General features: G+C 41.9%; 1 protein-coding gene across 2 annotated transcripts in view; it reads right to left on the bottom strand.

Moving 5' to 3' along the window:
* Window positions 1-20,296, bottom strand: part of NSMCE2 (NSE2 SUMO ligase component of SMC5/6 complex) — a 129,328-nt gene that overhangs the window by 85,793 nt on the left and 23,239 nt on the right. For both annotated transcript variants that reach the window (XM_085221673.1, XM_085221672.1), the window contains exon 3: window positions 14,735-14,841. In XM_085221673.1, coding sequence (XP_085077799.1) covers window positions 14,735-14,841 — 107 coding nt within the window. The remainder of the gene's footprint in view (window positions 1-14,734; window positions 14,842-20,296) is intronic.

Raw genomic sequence — 20,296 nt, 5'->3', positions numbered from 1 at the left:
CTCCAAAATCATCCAGTCAACCACCCACCTACTACCAATATTCCCTACTAAACCATGTTCCTCAATGCAACATCTAAATGTTTCATGAATACTTTCAGGAACGGACTCAACCACCTCCCTGGGCAGCCTGTTCCAGCGCATGACCACTCTTTCAGAGAAGAAACTTTTTTTAACATCCAACTTGAACTTCCCTTGGCACAACTTAAGGCCATTCTCGCTAGTCCTATTGCTAGTTATGTGAGAGAAGAATCTGATTCTCACCTCACCACAACCTCCTTTCAGGAAGTTGTAGACAGTGATAAGGTCTCCTCTCAGCCTCCTCCAGACTGAACATTCCCAGTTCCCAGTTCCCTCAGCCACTCCTCATAAGATTTGTGCTCCAGACCCTCAACAGCTTCATTGCCCTTTTCTGGACATGCTCTAGGGTCTCAGTGTTTTTCTTGCAGTGAGGCGCTCAAAACTGAACACAGTACTTGAGGTTAGGCCTCACCAGTGCTAAGTACAGAGGAGTGATCACCTCCCTACTCCTGCTAAAACAGGATGCCATTGGCCTTCTTGGCCATCTGGGCACATTGCTAGCTCATGTTTAGCCAAGCATCAACCAGATCTATTTCTTCCACACAAACTTCTAGCCAATCTGATCAAAGCCTGTAGTGTTGCCTGGGGTTGTTGCGGCCAAAGTGCAGGACCAGGCACTTTGTCTCGAACTTCATCCCACTGGTCTCAGCTCAGTGATCTAGCCTGTTCAGATCCCTCTGTAGGGCCATCCTACTCTCACACAGACCAACACTTCCTCCCAGCTTGGTGTCATCTGCAAACTTACTGAGGGTGCACTCAATGCCGTCATCCAAGTCATCAACAAGGATATTGAAGAGGACAGGTCATAATACCAGTCCCTGGGGAACACCACTCATGACCAGTCACGAGCTGAATGTAAGTCCATTTAGCACCACTCCCTGGGCCCAGCCCTCAAGCCAGCTCTTCACCCAGTAAAGAATGTAGTTGTCCAAGCCACGGGCTGCCAGCTTTCCCAGGAAAATACTGTGGGAGACAGTGTCAAAGGTTGTGCTGAAGTCTAGGTAGACCACATCAACAGCCTTTCCCTCATCCACCTGGATTGTCACTCAATCATAGAAGGAGATGAGGTTGGTCAAACAGGATCTGCTTTTTGTGACCCATACTGTCTGAGCTTGATCCCCTGGTCATTCGGCACATGCTCTGTGTTGTCACTCAAGATGATCTGTTACAGAACCTTCCCTGAGGTCAGGCTGACATGGAGAAACTGGAGTTTGAAGGAAGGCAAAAGTTACTTGCAAAACAGTCACAAAATGGTGGACCCAAGCTTTCCTCAGCAAATGAAAAGGTATAAAAACATATTTTTTCTGAAAATCAACTTAATACTTTCTTTTTATAAATAAATAAATAAATAAATAACATGCTTTGTGGGCTCTCTGTTTTCTTCAGTAAAATGCAACCATGCCAGAACTTTGTTGATCACATATATAATCCTGGTTGGACCACCTTTCTAGTGTATAACACTGCTAATAAGTATATAAAAGGCATTTTTATGTTCACTGATCCAAGAATCTCAAAGAGTATTCTTAAAACTTTCAGAGTGTCATCTATTAAAATAAGTAGAAAACCTACACTGTATGGATCCTAACTGCTCAGGAGAACATTTCATCCCATGCGGTGTGCCTTAGATCAGAGCAGGTACTGAAGTTGGAATTCCGTCATGTCTAAGCAGCCCTGTAAGACCCAGAGCTGTAGTTCATTTCTCATCAATGTTACATACCTGATTCAATAATTTTGAACAAGTTATTAAGTTTTTCTTGGCATTAAGGGAGAAAACTGGCTGCATGACAAGGATCTAGCTGAAGGCTTCTCTTTCCTTTGGTCCACGTGGGTGTAGCTTTGCTAACTTCAAGGAGGATTTTATCTGCTGTTACTTAATTATTAAATGGTTTGTGTGGTTTTATATGATACGGATTTGCAGTGAACTTTCAGATTAAGAATTTTCCAATTATGTAACAATGCCCTGAGCAGGAGATGTTCATTTACTTATTTTTTAAATCATCAAATGTAAGAGCAAGAACACAAAGATAAATTACTAGATACCCTGAAAACATTCTATATATTACAATTTTGGAGGCAAAAAGTAGTTTTTAGATAGAACTATGTTCCCAAATAGGTTTGAAGCAGTGTGAATGTTATTCCTCTAAAACTAAGCAGCCAGAAAGCCAACAGCAATTTCAGGATGTGGTAGTGTGTGTATGTTCTGTATTTTTTACACAGTTTGATTTCTATTGCATAAAGATGAGAGTAGTGCATCAGACTAAAGATCTATCTAGCACATTCCCATCATTAACACAGGCAGCAGCAAAAACCTGGAGAAGGAGTATAATAAGAGTGACGAATAAAAAGATATTCAGCTGTTCTCCAACATTTATTTCCCCTACTCCTTGCAAACTGCACATTAGGGATTTCCCAGGTCTGTGACTGTATTTGTATCTAATGGCTGTGAGTGGTTCTTTCTTCCATGAATTTGCCCAGTGGATTTTTGAACCCTTTAATGCTTCTGGTCTCCATAACATCCTGTGGTAATTAATTCCACAATTTAATTATTCACTGTGTAAAATGCTACTTCCTCTTCTGGTTTAAAAGCTGTTGCTAGATAATTTCATTAAAGGGCCCTTTGTTTTGATGTGACACATAATGAATAAGCATTTCTGTTCCATCTATGGCTGTACATAATGCTATTATAGTCATCTCTTATCTGAAATAATTGACAGTTTCTCTTCGAACAGAAGTAAAGCCACACCTGTGATCCTCTGGGTGCTTTTTACTTTATCTGGATTTTCTACTTACCATAAAAAATTGTTCTTCTGTTAACAAATTAACAGACTAAAAAGCACTAAAAAGAACGATTTAAAGAACTTATGAGTATTGCGGCTCATTTGGGGCACTAATACACTTTAAAACTATAGTTTTCTACGCTGTGTGTATAAACCTGGTTGATGACATCTGTCTGTACATATGTTTTTAAGACTGACTGATGAAGGAGGCCAGGCATATGCAAACTTAACTGGTAGATTAAAGAGGATGACTAGCTACCTTCAGGACTAATTAACTCACCCAGCGTTAGCAGAGGTATACATCGCTATAATTGACTAGGACAGTACTGTGCAAATCTGACTAGTAGGTCAGATTTTTGTACTAGTAGGTCAGATTTTTGTAAGACATTGCTCAACAGGATCTCTACTGTTCTGTTGGATTTTGTCTGCCAGGAGATATCACGCACTGTTGTGGGTGGGGAAGAGCCAATGCTTCTGTAAGCCTTCTCCAAGTGCATGCCATTAGATTAGTAACAGCCAGCTCCAGTCTTGGTTGAAAGAGGAGGAGAAGAAAGGGATTCTAAATCCTTAGGCTGTAAGGGGGGAAGCAGGGAGAGAGAAAGTGCAGTTGCCCAACAAAACGAATATAATCAATATGCCATGTCCAATCGCGTACCATTCAACAAGTCTTAATGTTAGGTACTGCACTTGGGACATAACAGCACAGACGTGGGGCAGAGTGGCTGGAAAGTTGCCCAGCAGAAAAAAACCTGCGGTACAGATTGACAGCTGGCTAAACATGACCAGCAGCATGCCCAGGTGGCCAAGAAGGTCAGTAGCATCTTGGCCTGCATCAGAAGCAGGACACGGGAAGGGTTTGTTCATCTATACTCATGGAGACCACACCTCCAATACTGCATTCAGTTTTGGGTTCCTCACTATAAGATGATGAGTTGCTTGAGTGCAGACTCAAGCTGCTTGTGCAGACAACAGTAAAGCTGGTGAAGAGATCGGGAAGCAAAAATTATGACGGGCAGCTGAGGAAACTGAGGTTTTTTAGTGCTGAGAAAAGGAGGCTGAGGGGAGAGGTCAACAATCTACAACTACCTGAAAGGAAGTTGCTGCAAGGAGGGTGTTGGACTCTTTTCTCAGGTATAATGCTGTAATGCTCTCAAGTTGCACCAGAGCAGGTTTAGCTTGGACACTGGTAAGGATTTCTTCACCAAGGTGTTCAAGCATTGGAATAGGATGCCCAGGGAAGTGGCGGAGTCTGTGTCCCTGGAGGTACTTGAAAGAGATATATGGGAGATGGCACTAAGGGACATGGTTTAGTGATGGGATGATAGCTGCATTTGGTGATACTGAAGCTTTGTTCTAACCTAGGTGATTCTATGACTCCTGGGTGAAGAGGCGGTGATGAGGGCTGTGACTCCATTAGTAGAGTTTAACAGAGCAAGATGGGAAAGGTGGGGGATTGTTTTAGGGAGCGTAAAGGTGGCACAGCAGGGATTTTAATAGCTGAGTCCAGAAACCCTCTGTTTCAATACCGTTTTACTGAACTGGACCAAACTGCCCCTAGCACAGGCTGGCCTTTACCTGTATCCCTTAATCACCTTCAAGTAAGCATAAAAATATCTATGGAGAAATATTTCATTCACAGCCCACACATCATCATTACAACAATTACCACACACCACAAAACCACACCTTGTGAGACTGCCCTGCGAGAGCTGCCATCTTTCCAGAAACCCTTGTATACTCGCCTTGCTCTACACACAACAGACTGCCAGGGAAAAAATAGCATAGTAACAGCTTTGAACAAAGGATGAACATCTAGTTGAACGAATGCTGTGAAATGTTCATACAGAAGCAGCGGCAATGCAGTAAGGCACAAACATTTGGAAAAAAAAAATCAGAATTAACAATAGCAACACACAAAACTTTTCATTTCTGTGTGTTTCTGGAATTTATCAGGTGCAGTGTGTGTTAGCATTAATGTGAACATTACACTTCACAGGGAAGTTTTGAGCATAGTGCCTTTTAAAACGTCCTTAACATTAATGCACAAATCGAAGGATAAAATAAATGCTTCAGCTTAGTCAGGTTATGCACTTAGCTAAATAAGATGAGAGCCCAGAAATTACTTCAGCTTGCCAACCTTTATTATCAAGTGCTGTGTTTGTAACCCACAGTAGGTTATCAACAGCAGGACCACAGTCGGGAGATACTGTGCCATCTGGTATTGATTTCTGGCAGGATTTGGGTCTTCCCTGAAACCTATCTATCTCAAGCTGGAAAGATAATTACATGTATGTACACTTTTAAGCAGTATATATTTCTAATTTTAATAGGCATTAAAGTAGGCAGAGTTGCATACTGCAGCAAACCACAAAGAAGTCATGCTTTTTCTTTTTTTCCTTTCCAAGCACTACCTCCCATCAACAGGAGTAAAGAGAAAGGTGAGAAAGAAAGACAGTTCAACATTTGCAGAACAGGCTGAGCGCAAGCGCTGAAAATCCTGAGAAAGTCATCATTTAGTGAAATAAAAGCAACCACACAAAGCTGCTTTTAACTTCCCAACACTAAAGAAAACAACAAAATGCTCCACAAACCTTCAGTTCTTCCCATTTTAGCAAAGGCATTAAATATGCAGTTCTCTAAGGGATAAACATTCAATACAATGCATATTACGAAGTCACAGGAATACAGTACGTTCTGAACTACTTCTCTGAAAGAGTGGTCAGGCACTGGAATGGGCTGCCCAGGGAGGTGGTGGAGATATTCAAGGAACATTTGGACGTTGTGTTGAGGGACATGGTTTGGTGAGAACTATTGGTGCTAAGCAGATGGTTGGACTGGATGATCTTGTAGGTCTTTTCCAACCTTGCTGATTCTGTGAACTACATGTAGTATCTTACATGCACACTCCTGCTGATATGCAGCAGTGATAACTCACCAAACTTCCAAATAACATAAGCTATGAGGAAGCTACAAACGAGAGTAACAACTTCTAACAGATCTTTCTAAGTGACATTCTTTAAGAAAAACAAAACAATTCACAGTAGTATCAGCATCAAAAAAAAGTGTGATTTATTAATGCTGTAAGCAACACTTCGTATGTGATTTATCATAAAGCCGCTGAGTTTAGCAGAGGGAAGATCTGTGAAACTTAATACTTTTATTGATAAGGTCAGGAAAACATACAAGGAGAGCGCACGTGTTTTTTAATGAGTCGTCTAACATTTAAACTTTGGAGGAGGAATATTAAAATACGCACAAACTATCTGGAAACAATTATACTAATTAAAACAATACTGAACATTTGGAGAGAGACATTTTATGGAAAACATTCCAAACTTGTCTCCCCAAAGACACTGATCAAATTGGGTGTGTTCAATTAACAGGAGAAATTAATTTCAAGTCAAAACCCCCCACTGCTGAGAATCATTCAGCCCTTAGCGTTCCCCTCAACAGTGGCCCCAGCATTTAAATCCTTGTGCTGTCAGCAGGAGCTTTCTAGATGAGGTGGTTAATTTGAAAGACTGTTTTCACTGCTGATCAACTTCACTGTTTCCAGCAATAGGTTTCATCAACAACAAAAAATAATAATCCCTGATGGGAGATGAAGATGGCCTTTTAATTTGCACTGGCTGTCTACCTCAACACCTACCCAATAGAACATTTCATAATTTTATCTCCCTCCACTAGAGTAAGCTCAGCCAGACAGCATTAACTCATGTTACCTCTGAAACACAGACACTGCTAGAAAAGCAGGGATTCAAACCACAGGGACTTTCAGTTGTTCTCTGTTCTGATCCTCTGGAATCCCAGAAACAGTTCAGACTGCCAATTACAATCCCTAGCGTTAAAATAAAATCATAACAAAGCTAAACGCAAATTGCTTTGAAATCTTCACATAGAAAAAAACAACAACCCTCTTTACAGACTGAGATACCGTTCACATTTCACAGATGTGGAAACAGAGATCGTGGTTGGGCTAGATAGTAAATTCAGTTTCAGTATGTGTAGAACAAGATCAAAAACACCACAGCTGCTTGATGCACTGATGAAGCACAGCTCACTCTGCCAATTCTAATTTTGCACTGAATTATACCCACCACGTAGCGTCCGTCCTTCTGCAAGGAGCATGCAGCCAGCAGGAGCGTGGTATCTTGTGATCTGCCTTAATTGATGAGAACTCACTACCAGGCAGCTTGGTACTGCACAAAAGTGGCATTAATGAACACAGGACTGTAGCCCATGGCACAGAGCAAAGCAATTTGTCATGGTCAACCACACAAGCTCTTAGCAGACCTGAAAATAGTATCCAGCCTTCCTTCATCCCAGGCTAGTTTGCTACTACCAACAGGACAAAACCACTGCCCATCACAACAAATACAGATTTCAAATTAAGATGGAGTCCTGAGATTTTTTTTGCAGATTTGTTCTAATCACTCCAACTGCTGCTACCCCATCTATGGAGGTCCCAGCTCCACACGAGGAGCACTTCTTTTCACCCAAATCCTTACTCTACAACCAGCTTTGGCCCTGCTGCTTCACCCCTACCCAACAGCCAAGACACATTTCAGCAATACAGAATTGACACTGCAAATATTTAAGAACATGTTTAGCTTGACAGATGTCACCGCAGAGAAGTCAAACATACAGATGTTCGTGTGCAAGGGCTTCCAGGGTTAAGACTCCAAAAAGCAGGGCATGTTTTTATGCTTGTTACGAGGCACTACTGAAGATGTGCTGTATAACCCACATAAATCAAAGAACACTACTCCTACTGCTTTATATACTGCTTACTAGACAAGTATTTCTACTGCGGCTTTTTAAATGTGGGCTCTCAACATAGTATTGTAATGAACTATACACATGAATTACTAACTCTTGGAAAATAAAAAAAATCGGCTTTTATCAAATGCTTAGCCCAACACATAGAGAGAGACACAAAAGGTAAAGCAAATATTAAAAAGTAAACACTAGAAACGTGTTGAAATGCATCTTTGTCCCAGTTTCTGCAGGAATTAAGTACACAGCTACAGTAGGGCAATACTGTCTGAACCGCTGTTTGGAGACTACAAGCACTGCGCTATTGATTATAAACTACATCAAAGGAATTGCAAAGAATAAACATAAAAATGATAAAGAATTCCAAAGCCATGAAGTGCCAGGATTAAGTGTGTCTGCAAAAGATTTATTAAGCCTTATGGCATTATACCTATGCGGAGGCACAACTACAGTCACATACTGTTTCCTTCTTGTTGGCCTGCCCGAGTCGTGAGAAGCGTTTGGCACAATGTCCGTACTTTGTTTCCTCTATAAGAAGCCTATAAGCTTCCATAAACTAGTCTGAAATGGCTTCCTTATAGACAGCAAGTCAGCAAGCAGCAGCGAAGAGCAATTTTAATTAGCGTCCAGTATACCAAAATAATGGCCATTCTATGTTAAAAAAGAGTTTATAAGAAGTTTGAAAGAAATTCCCTAGAAATCTATTCACTGTTTGATGGGAGAAAAGCCATGGTGCATTTTTCACCAAAGGATTGACCTGTTGCTGCCGATGGTACAGTTCAGTATACTAGAGGTGAACTTCAAGACAGATTCATCGGCTTCTACAATGGCAGAGTCAGAATAAACGTAGAGAAGGACTGCAAGAGCTCTTTTCACTTTTCCCACCAGCCCAAAGAAGCTTTTTCCATGGGAGCAGACTTCAGAGACATCTTTCTCAGCAGCGTCTGTGTAGCAGAGGAGGAGGAAATGAGCAACTCAAAATTGTCAGGACAAGCATTTAATATTTGTGAATTAAGAAACACTGATGCACTGCACGTTTCAAACAGTACAAATGCTCTGAAGTCAGCTGGAATAGTAAAGGTCACAGTTACAGCTACAGACATCACCTGTGCCTAAAACGTACTATCATGACAGTGCAGCAAGAAGAAAAAGAAAAGCAAGATGCTCATTAAGAAAGTATCAGTGCCAAACCAGGCTGCTTCTTGAGCCTCCGTCAAATCCAGAGGGGCCCTCAGAAGTTTTGTGTCAAAAACAGTCTCAGTGACAGCACTTCAGTGGCTATCACGTTGCCAATCACTGTGCAGTGCCACAGAGACCTGAATTTATATATATATAAAAAATGAGGGTTTCATAGTCATCCTGCCACTTAGCCCTACAGAAGACAAAGCAACAATCTGATTTTGAGGCACAGCCCTGCCCGTTAATAGGCAGCAGGTGTCACTGAGGATACTTTCAGATCTCTATCATTTTTCTCAGACTAGAGAGGACTGCCCTCGTCATTAGAATATTATGTCCTAAGAGAAAAAAATCAGAATTCTTCTGAACAGTTTCTGTGTCAAACAAAGCCCACGGACTTTCCCATACAGTACAGTTTTACATAGGATCCTTTCCTTTTCTACACATGTACTTAAGTTAGTTAGAAGCTGCTTCTCGGAATGAAGACCGCCCGCATCACTGAAAGGAATTAATGCTGTGCAGGATTAAAACCCATTCGCTCTGGGCCATATAGAGCACAGATCCCTATACAAAGTGATCTGCTGTACAATACTGACAAAGTGAACAAACATCTCCTCCATCCCCTGCAATGAAGTCACTGGTCTAAAAGGGAACTATTACCAAAAATACAAAACAAATGTCAAGAGTTTAGAGTACTCCCTGCCTATTTTGTAGAGACAAAACACAAGTGCTGCTCATTTTTGTCAAGGGAAGACTGAACACTTGAAAAAACATAACATCACATAGGACTGAATGGAGCATCCAGACTTCAACTCGTGTGCAGGATTCACACCTATGCAAGCTGTATGCTCCCTTACAGACAAAAGCCAGGAAAAAAAAAAAAAAAAAAGTGTAATTCGCTTCTTGTGTTCAAACCATAACCATCCTTGATTAACAAATTGAGCTCAAGTGCTCACATTGGTTTCCATGAAGGGCAATCAAAGCAAAGGTGACATACTTCAGCAGCCACTGACAGGCTGATATAAATCACCCACCTAAAACAGGATGGGAAAGCTGTGAAAGAAGGGATAAAACCAAAGCATCAAAACAGCTTCTAATATTCCCCTCCTATTTTTTCCCCTAAATTAACACAACAGCTTTCTGAGTATTCTTTCAATCTTCACAAGCCTTAGTGATCCCTCTACATGAATTTAAGACTTCCTAAGCCCACGCCCTCTACCCTTCTATCTTTCTCTTCCTGTTCTCAGCCATTCCTTAAGTATGAGCCTTAAATTTTTTCTTAAATACATCTCTTATGTTTTTCTTCCACATCACTCAGGTTTAGATTTCAAACTTCCTCACAGCACTGAGATTTAGCAAAAGGAAGAAACGATATAAGCAAGACAAATGCTTGTTTGGCAAAGCAGAAACTTGTAACAGGAAGAACTAAGTCAACCTTGCCAGCAATGCCACTACCAAACTCAACGCTCCTCTCATTTGCAGAACGAAGAAAAATGCCAGGTTCTCTTTTCCTGCCAAATTTAATGATGACAATGAGAGATGGGAGCATAGAAGAAAAGAGAGGCAGGAATAATGCTACACTACCAGAACTAGTTAGGTCTTCCCTGTTTTCTAGACAGATCTAGAATATCTTGTGATTCACTTTATTTAGAGAAATCTGGGAACTTCAGAAAATTTTACCCAGCTCTTGCAGCCCCTCAAAGAGCCAAATGCTTGAAAAGAAGAGTGAGAAATGGGAGTCCACAGCCAACACCCTTTCTAACCTAGGAAGCAACGAGAGAACAGGCACAATATGCTGGCACTGAGCATATGGGAGCTCTCCCAGGGTAGAGAACACTTGAGATGGCTAAGTCAGCCTGGGTCCCAGTCACTCTGGTGCACTCCCACATTTAAAGCAGTCAGCAAGACATACTCCAGCCCCATCAGTCTTCTCTTGCTGCTGTTTGCTACATGAAAAATATGAGTATTGTCCTGACTATGCTTGGAAAGGACCCAAACGTTAGGTAACTTTTTAAAAATATATTTGTTAAAAATCAAAAAGGCAGCAGCAGTAGGAGTCCAGTCATTCCACAGGTACAAGAAAATCCAGTGGCACGGGAGTTTCCACAGACAAAGGGTTTCCCACAGCCTATTGTTGGAAACACTGTGATTCAATTGCTCATTTCTTACTCAGCGGGAGGCTGATTCAACCAGAATGGGATACTGATAACATTTCACCTTCTGCATTCTACCAACTGCAGTACAAACCAACAAAACTCAGCTTTCAAGAACATGTAGCTGTATCCCCATGCTAGTTATCTGTCATTTAGATGACATACTTCTTTTGTGCAGCACGTGCTTGACAATCATTTAAACGTATGCATAATGAAATAATAAATCTGGAATTTTAACTGATGCTGTCTCCTTACCTTTCTAACTTCCAGTTGGACATGGACTACAAGCAGGTGATTAGAAGGTAAAACAGAATATAACCCACATTCAGATTCACAGCTGCCTGAAGAAACTACAGATCTGATAAAATGACAGATGACAAACTCACAGAGTAATTAGATAAAGCACGTTTTCCAGTTTGGGACAAACATTGTTAAGACAGTATACAAAAAGCAGTCAGCTTATGAAACCCTATGACCTGCTGCAGCTTCCCGCAGAATGCCCTCAGGCAAGGAGTTCAGATGGCACCAGGGAGCAAGCCAGCAGAGGCTATTTTAAACCCAACCCTTTCTACACTACCTCCAGGTGCTGCCCTAAATTCAGCAACAGTATCTTTGTTTCCCAAAAGCAAATTTGAAATTGGTTTCTTACAGCTAACTGGAAATATACTGTACAGTTCTGAAGGCACTGCATACAGCTATCCTCCAGAATAAAGCACAGGCTGTTACTATTTAGAGAACAATTCATGTATTTGTTCTACTTCATATATATCGTTCTAGATTATACACATTTATTTCTCTTTACACTCAAAAGGTTTGCTCAGCATATTTGCAGTGGAAAGTACAGAAAATTCCCAGTGAAGTTGTGCCCAGAGATAGGAGAAGTGTGGCGAGAGGCTGAGATCAACCTTCACTGGCTTTATAATCCATACAGACCCTTACATGTGCTAAATGTCTTGGAGCTGCACATTTAAAGTTTTAGGAATGAACAAACAAGACAGGAGAAGCAAGCAAGGATCTCTGACACAATATAAATGAGCTAAATGAGCAAGGAAAAAAAAAAAAAAAAAAGAAAAAAAGAAAATCAACCTTCCAGGATTTTTATTTATTTATTTTTACAAGGGTGCAGGTTGATGCATAATATAAAAGTCATGCATGTATCACTGACCTACCAAGGCCCATGTTACTGCTGCTTCAGCAAGCAGTTCAGCCATGGATAACTTGAAGACTGTGAGTAAATGCATATTAAGTAAGCAGGGTTTGAGCGCTTTGCTAGTTAAGGCACAGGTCTTTATATACTCTCCCTCTTTATACTCCTAACATGAAATTACTGAAAATTCTTATTATAGTGTTTCAACAACAACGCATCAATTAGTTAACAGTTTACAATTAAAATATAAACCTACCATGTTTCAGTTATACACCATTAATCTCTAATAATGTGAGGACTGTGTTATGTTTTATTAGGAAAGCTTTAAAAATCACTAATACTTCCAATAAAAGGGAACAATTCTTAGCTGTCCCATTCCTAAGAAGTATAGGCAGCTATAGTGACGTACACTGAAATACATATTTAAAGGCTACATGAGGTACAGTGCGTATGCTGTCCAACATTTGCTGATGTAGACACACTTTCCAGCTCCTTTTGAACATGTAATATTTGATTATTTGAATGGTTATTCTTCAGCCAAGCATCTGACTCAGGATGCTTAAAACTTAAAGGAAAACCTTCCTACAAAACAAAAAATTCAGCCATTTCTCAGAACAGAACTAGCGCAAGGCTGCATAGCTTTCCTCTCCTCCTTTTGTTTTAAAAAGAGCAAGAAAACTAACAAACAACATGACATGCTCCAATGCCTTAATGCTTTGAAGCACAGATTTCTTGAAGGGAAATTAGGGACATGCTTCTGCTTCCTCCAGAGAAGTCCCTGTAGAATTGACACTGAGTGTCTATTAGCAGATAACAAAATGGGTTACTTTGAAAGATGAGTTCTCCAAGCATTGGGATAGGATAGAGTAGGGTAAGATAGGGTAGGAGTAGAGTAAAGCAGTTCAGTTGGTAGGGTTATTCAGAGCTCCTCCAACACAACATAACTACTTCAGGACTAACCAAAATTCAAAGCACACTACTGTGGGCAGTATCCCAATGCCTCGTGAACACTGAGAGCCACAGGGGATCAACCACCTTGCTAGGAAGCCCATTCTGGTGTCTGACTGTACACACAGCAGAAAAACTTTTCCTAATGTTCAGTTTAAACTTCCCCTCATGAATCACAGAATCGTTAAGGTTGGAAAAGACCACTAACACCACCTAGTACAACCATCAGCCCATCATTACCATGCCACTAAACCATGTCCCTCGGTGCTACATCTACACAGTTGTTGAACACCCCCAGAGACTTCCCTGGGTAGTACGTTCCAATGCCTCACCACTTGTTCTGAGAAGAAACATTCAACATGAACATCCTCTGGTGCAACTTGAGGCCTTTCCTGCTTGTCCCACCACTGTTACCTGGGAGAAGAGGCCGAGTCCCACCTTGCCACAGCCTCCTTCCAAGGAGTTGTAGAGAGCAATAAGTCTCCCATGAGCCTCCTCTTCTATGACTGACCAATCCCAGTTCCCTCAGCCACTCCCTATAAGATTTGTGCTCCAGATCCCTCATTGTTTTGCTGCCCTTCTCTGGACACACTGCAAGGCCTTCATGTCTGCCTTGTAGTATGGGAATCAAAGCTGAACACAGTACTCAAGGTGCACCTCACCAGCACAGAGTACACGAGGACAATCACCTCCCTGCTCCTGCCGGCCACACTATTGCTGATACAAGCCAGGATGCTGTTGGCCACCCGTGCACACTGCTGGCCCACGTGCAGCCAGCTGTCAACCAGCACTCTCAAATCCTTTCCAGCCACTCTGCCACAAGACCGTAGCGTTGCCTGAGGTTGTAGTGACCGAAGTACAGGACCTGGCACTATAGCTTGCTGAACTTCATCCAGTTGGCCTCAGCCCATCGATCCAGCCTATGCAGGTCGCTCTGTGGGGCCTTCCTGCCCTCAGGCAGCGGGCAGAAATGAAACGCGCTCTCTGGATGCTTGGATCTGCTTCTGTACCTGCGCTGCCGTGGTCGTGGCGCCCCCTTGCGGTTGCGGCGAGAGGAGGCGGCGGGCCCGGGCCTCTTCTGGGCCGCGGTGTCCGCTGATGAGTGCAGCTCGCTGGAGAGGAGCTTGCGCAAGCACCGCTGGGTTCGTAGCACCTCTTGTGCAACTGCCGTGCACTGAGCTGGAAACCACTGAAAACACTGACATGCATCAGCTCTTGCAAAAATGAGGGTTCAGGCGGCAAAGTGGGAGAACAATTAACAAACTCACCCTTACTAAGCATCAGCAAACCCACGTGGGCCGCAAGGCAGTGGAAATCAGGCATCGTCAGTCCCTCTGCTGTCACAGCCACTTAGTAGTCCCTGAAATGGGCCACCTCCCTCGCCGTGCCACCTCCATCTTCCTCACAGCACAGAGCTGCCACCACTGGAGCCATGGCAGCACCCACAGCCGCGCTGAGTGCCCTGGTCCCCCTGTGCTGCCCCTGCTGCAGGAGTTGTGTGCAAAGCAGCAGCACACAGATGTGTCATTAGGGGTGAACAGCTGGACTGCTGATCTCAGTGTTTTATACTGTTCAAGGGCCTATTTTTCCAGCTATAGCACTTTGATGTAGCATTTGTATCAGGACAATAGTTAAATAAGGATATAGTTTAGTAACCTTTACAGAAGTTGATAGTTTACCTGATCTATCGTTTCTTCAAATGCTCTCATGTAATGATTAAGCTCTCTGTCCAATGCAGCATACTCTAACATGACATTTTCCATACTTCTAACATCCTCTTCATCATCTGCAAAACAAAGCATATTGCACATGGATGATCAGCTGTATACATTTCAGGAGGCATTTTTTCTTTACAGATGGTGCAGTTAATGCCACGAGGCACAGCAGGTGTTTCCAAGCTCCTCCAACACATACTTCTTTCCTATTTTGCAACCGTAAACCTTGACATTTCTTGGGTAACTTGAACAAACAGCTTACTCAGAAGGACACTTCCCTGGTTTCATGTGAACTAGAGAGAGTGTGTGTAATTTCAGCTACCAGCACCTAGTCATTAGGCAATCAGGATATTTTCTGCAAAAGTTGTATTTCATGACTCATCACATTGCCTCAGAAAAATTCACAAGAAACTTAAATGCCCTTTCAGTGTGGTATAATCCACGGCTATAGCTAGACCCCATTGTCCCCAATAAACATGGCTAATGTGAAATCAAAATTGAGACAGCATTTTATAAGCCAAGCCATAAGGGAAAACTGAGTAATACTGGTGAATCAGACAGTAACATTTTAATTGCCAGGGAAAAAATCAATGAACACACAGAACATGTGCTTAGCAATTCACATCCATTTCTATTCTCTTCTTTATTGTTCCTATTGTCACTCCTTTCATCTCTAACTACACTTCTGCTTTCCCATTCTGACGCTGCTATGCATCCCCTCAGCTGGACAAGGACTCACTGCAGGTGCCACGGGCACAGCACTACCTTCTGACACAGGTGCTGCCAGCAGTTGGAGGACAAACAGCTACAAGCCCCTAACCTGTTCAGGAAATTAACTACATTTCTGCCTTCAGGAATCAGGATATATAAAATTCTACTTCTCCTGCTCCCATTTATTCCTATCTGCACTTTCCAGGTACAAAGAAAACCACGAGATGCAGCTGGAAGCCGTGAAAGAGCCCACAGTCCTCATGCAACATTAGGAACAGCCATTTAATTCAGAATTCTCCTTTACGAGCAGCTTAAGAGCCAATCTGCACTGTTATTTTTAGGATGAAAATCACAGTATAGCTCTTTAAATTTTGTGCATGTGTGTGCAAATAAAGGAAGATCGTTTCCTATTTGGCAAGCTAGTACATTTCTCAAGTTGCTAACTGCATTTGCATGTTGGAGCACAAAAATCTCTCAGTGCACAAAGCTAAGACAAAGCACTGTCCATGGCCATCCCAGCTTAGCAGCAAACCTGAAACTTGCTGAGACACATCACTCAGCGCTAGGAACTGCACACTGTATGAAACAGTGATGGATCCCAGAGATGGCAGGAAGAGTGTTAAGATATATTTACCCAAAAAAGTTACATAACAAGCCGTACTATTTTGTGAACATGGCAATTGCAGTTACAATGTTTCCCTTAATTATATATAAGCTTGGTACATATCCATTTTCCATTAAGTAGGTAAAAGGATAACACAGACAGAATTCTGGCATCTGTGCAACATTTCCCTCTCCCCTCTCCCTTCCCTCCCACTCAACTTCCATATCCTATCTGGTAACTGTGTTCAGGCTCTTTTTCCTTCCTGCTAGGATGCATATGAAGTGTCTCCTTCAAGGCTGACATAAATGGCACTCCATGAATCACAGGAAAGGTTTGTGCAGCAAGTAACTGTCATTCTCCTCCCATGGCCAAAATGAATCATATCCATGACATAAAGAAACTACAGTGGCCTAAATCATATTCTTAGGGGAAGAAAAGTGCATTGTTAAACACCAAGAGTATAATAAAGCTGTCTCTCCTAAGTTCAAATAGTTTTAGACAAAGAATAATAACACTTCAACTGATCTTACTGCACTTGAGAAATGCATTAAAATAAGGCACAAAGAGATGGAACACAGTTCAGGCAAGAGGGATGTTATCTGCAAAGACATTCTACCCTACGTTCTTTATATCCTGACTGTTCTGCCCATCTGCCAGCCTGCTTTAAGTCTCAGTGACGTTCACAGTCATCTCCCTGCTCTTGATCTTTCATGCACATGAAGGTACATATGTTATATACACTGTGAAAACTCTGAATGTTTCTGTCAGTAACACATGCTGACAGCTTGCCCTTGAAGGTACTACATATGGACAGGTAAGTCTGATGGACTGTATATACGTCAGTGTTGTCCATCCCCTGCTTCTGATCTTTGACAGATACTGGAGAACATTTTCTACCTGCAGATTAAGCCATAGCTCTAGTTATTGAGAGCTAGGAGGAAGTCTCCCACCTTGTTGCCAGCTACTCATCTGCACAGCTCCCAAAGGAGATTTAAAAGAAAACTTACATTACAGGTTGTTCTATTTGACTTTAGAAAACAGTTGCAACCCTATATTGGACACTGCAATTACCCTATGCACACAGCTCCTCTGCTCCTAGCCCACTCCCCTGGTGAGCTAAGATCTCTTCGGTGCCCTGGTAAGAAGCTAATGCAGAACAGACCTTAGGTATATCTGATGAGAAGCTGTGGGTTTCTCTATGAGGATGCAAGGTTTTACAGTTCACCATGGCAGGAACCCAGCATGTTCAATGTTTCTTTATGACAGATACTGCCACAGATCAGTCAGAACACCTCAGCTGACTTGGTCTTAACAGGAAATGAGAAATTAGGGAAGATTTCACTATCTATCCTGATTGCCACCCCCACAACTCACTGTCCTGAATTCCACCAATCCGTTAGTGCAACAGCACTATAAGAAGAAGAAGAATCAAACTTTAGTGCTGATATTAGGTTCTAAAGATTCAGATGGCATTGCCCACTGCTCACCCTGCAAGCCTCCCTGCTACTTTTGTTTCAGTTGTCAGGAGGGCAGCGGAGATTGCTGGCAAAGAGACTCAAGGCACGTTCCTTCTTCCATCAGACAGGGACAGCGTTATCTGCTGAGCACCCTCCAGCCAGACTCCAGCTGCAAAGCCAGCAAGCTCTCCAAAGCACTCAGACCTTTCACTCCACAAGCCAGTCCAGCTCAACATCAAAATCAAATGCTCTGCAAGTGCTGGAGCAGCGCCACTGTGTTATCTAATCAAACTTTATTCTAATCTTGTTTCTAATTTATATCTAAGGAATGCATTCTAAACTCTCTGCATATACTTATAGCTACTGCCACGACATACCATCAAAGTTGCAAGCTGTAGTTAAATCTCCTTGCTATCTAGGCTAAACACGTTGAGTTCAGTAAGCATTTCTCTACAAGTGCTTACCCTCACCGCCCAGAGATTACACATTTTGCAATATTACACATTTTACTCACAGAAAGCCCAGTTCAAAGCTGTAATTTTTATTTTTCAAAGGCCCATATGCATCACATTAAAATTAGGTGGCTGAATATCCACATCTCATAATTATGAATTTAAGTGCATGTGACTTCATGAACTCTTTTTATAATGGAAAGAGGGCTATTAGGCTGAAAAGTCTCCCTGAAAATTGGGTAACAAATCATAAAGACCAGCAAGAGTTCCATTTCTCTTTCCTAGTAAGAGATCAAACTGGTTATGCTCAGGTACCTCACTGCTGATTCAAACTGTAATCAATCAGGGCAGAGTTACACACCATGAACTCAAGGTGCTAAAACAGAAGCTACAATAACAGGGTAGTCAAGTCAGGACTATTTTTACACTTCCTATATTAACACTTGCCTAAAATGACAATCATTTCACCCCAAACTTACACCTGAATTCATATTTATTATTCATTTTATTTCCAGGTATACATCCACAACTTAGCAAAATTGCTAAAGATTTTTCACAGCTATCTTTTTTTGTGCAAATGTTACTAACAACATAATTATTTGCTGGTTTATGGTACAACAGCTGTCCTCCAGCCAACACATACAATTCAAATAATCATTCTTTTCCAAGCAGACTATACAAAATGCAAAACAGCCCAGAATACCATGAAATTATAGGAAGGCTCCACGCCTCAAAATATAACAGTACTTAAAATGAATAGCTAAGGACAGATAGAATGAATTAATAGAAGAATCAACATTCATCTCTTTATACTACTGGCTAACAGAAGCCCAAGCTGTCAATTTTAAACAAAAAAGGTGGAACAGAATTGCCAGTCACAGCCTGAACCAATGATTGAGCACCAGGTGAGAAAGTGTGGCTAAGCCAGGCAGTGCAGGTGCAAACAAAGCACCTGAGTAACCGGAAGGGTTGGTGCCTGGATCCAAATCTCCTCACCTTCATTTAAGGGTTGGCAGCTGAGGGAGCAGCAACTCTCTGGATAGAGATCATGCTCCTCTTGAGCTACGACTGGAAGGGGTTTTCCTTCTTTGTGACTTGCTACTGCTTCACAGTGCCTGTATCCCATTAGAAGGCACCATCATTGCCTTTTTTTGCCATACACCAAGACACTGTGAATTCTCTCTCTTGCGCTTCATATTAGGCTCTTTTTAATTTTAAGGCTACGCACTGTTTTTACCATCAGGCTCTGTCACTGTACAAGGCAAAGGAAGAATGGTAAACTACTGCCCGTAGATTTCAGACTTTTAAAACATATGTAACACAAACATCTGTCACTGGAGCCAACAGCGATAGTAGTAGTACACAGCTGTCTTCATGTGCACCAGCAGCAGGAAAAAAACACATGCGTTGCCAGTAGGCTTCAAGTAACTGCTGACAGCAGAGGAATACAGGCTCTAGGGCTTCGTGATTTAGTTCCATCCTCTGGAGGAGAATGTGCATGCTCCATTCAGGATCCAGCTAAGCATTTTTGTTGTTGTTTTAGCAACTACTTCATTTTCAAAACAGAAGAGTGCAAAGACACTCCCTGGCCCCGCTCCCCTATTGGATAATACATCTGGAGGAAAAGAAATCAACCAACCTACAATTTGTGAATCTTTCTAAACAGATTCACAAAATGCTTGGAGAAGACAGCAGACAGATGTGCCTCTACTTTCTAGATCCGATGCAGGAGACCACAGGCATAGTTCTCTCCTCTGTCTGTACATTCTTGAATCCTGCCTTGGTATTCCAGACCACATAGACCAAGAGGAACTTAAACAAGAGGTTGTTTCTACAGCACTGTGGGTGATTCTTCAATTTTTCCCCTCCAGGTACATGGACCTCAGAAAATTTCTCACTGAAGACTTCTACTCTAAGCCTCACCCCTCTAACCTGTAACATATTTTATTTATTAATACAGAAAAATGGTACCGAAAATTGTTAAAAACAAACAAAAAAAAAAAAAAAACCACACAGAATTTAGAAGCAATAGACAGGAACAGCAGAAGGCCACAGAAAACTAATTTAATCTCCTGAATGTAGGTGTCCTCATGTGAAAACCAAATAAACGGTTGAAACTGGAAAGTCCAGGCAATGTCAGTGAAGACCTTTGGGTAGGGAACTAACCATTGCTATTAGTAAGAGAAGAAAAAAATACTGCTGATCAGAATGCCAACAACCAGAGAAGGAATGACAACTGGTGAAGTAAAGGGAACTCAAGGCAGTAATTGCAAAATTTCCTGCCATTGAACAGTCAGAAGCT

This window comes from Meleagris gallopavo, chromosome 3 (assembly GCF_905368555.1).
Source record: "Meleagris gallopavo chromosome 3, MGAL_WU_HG_1.1, whole genome shotgun sequence".
NCBI classification, from domain to species: domain Eukaryota; kingdom Metazoa; phylum Chordata; class Aves; order Galliformes; family Phasianidae; genus Meleagris; species Meleagris gallopavo.
The sequence above is the reverse complement of the archived record's forward strand: the minus strand, read 5'-3'. Positions and strand labels throughout refer to the sequence as shown.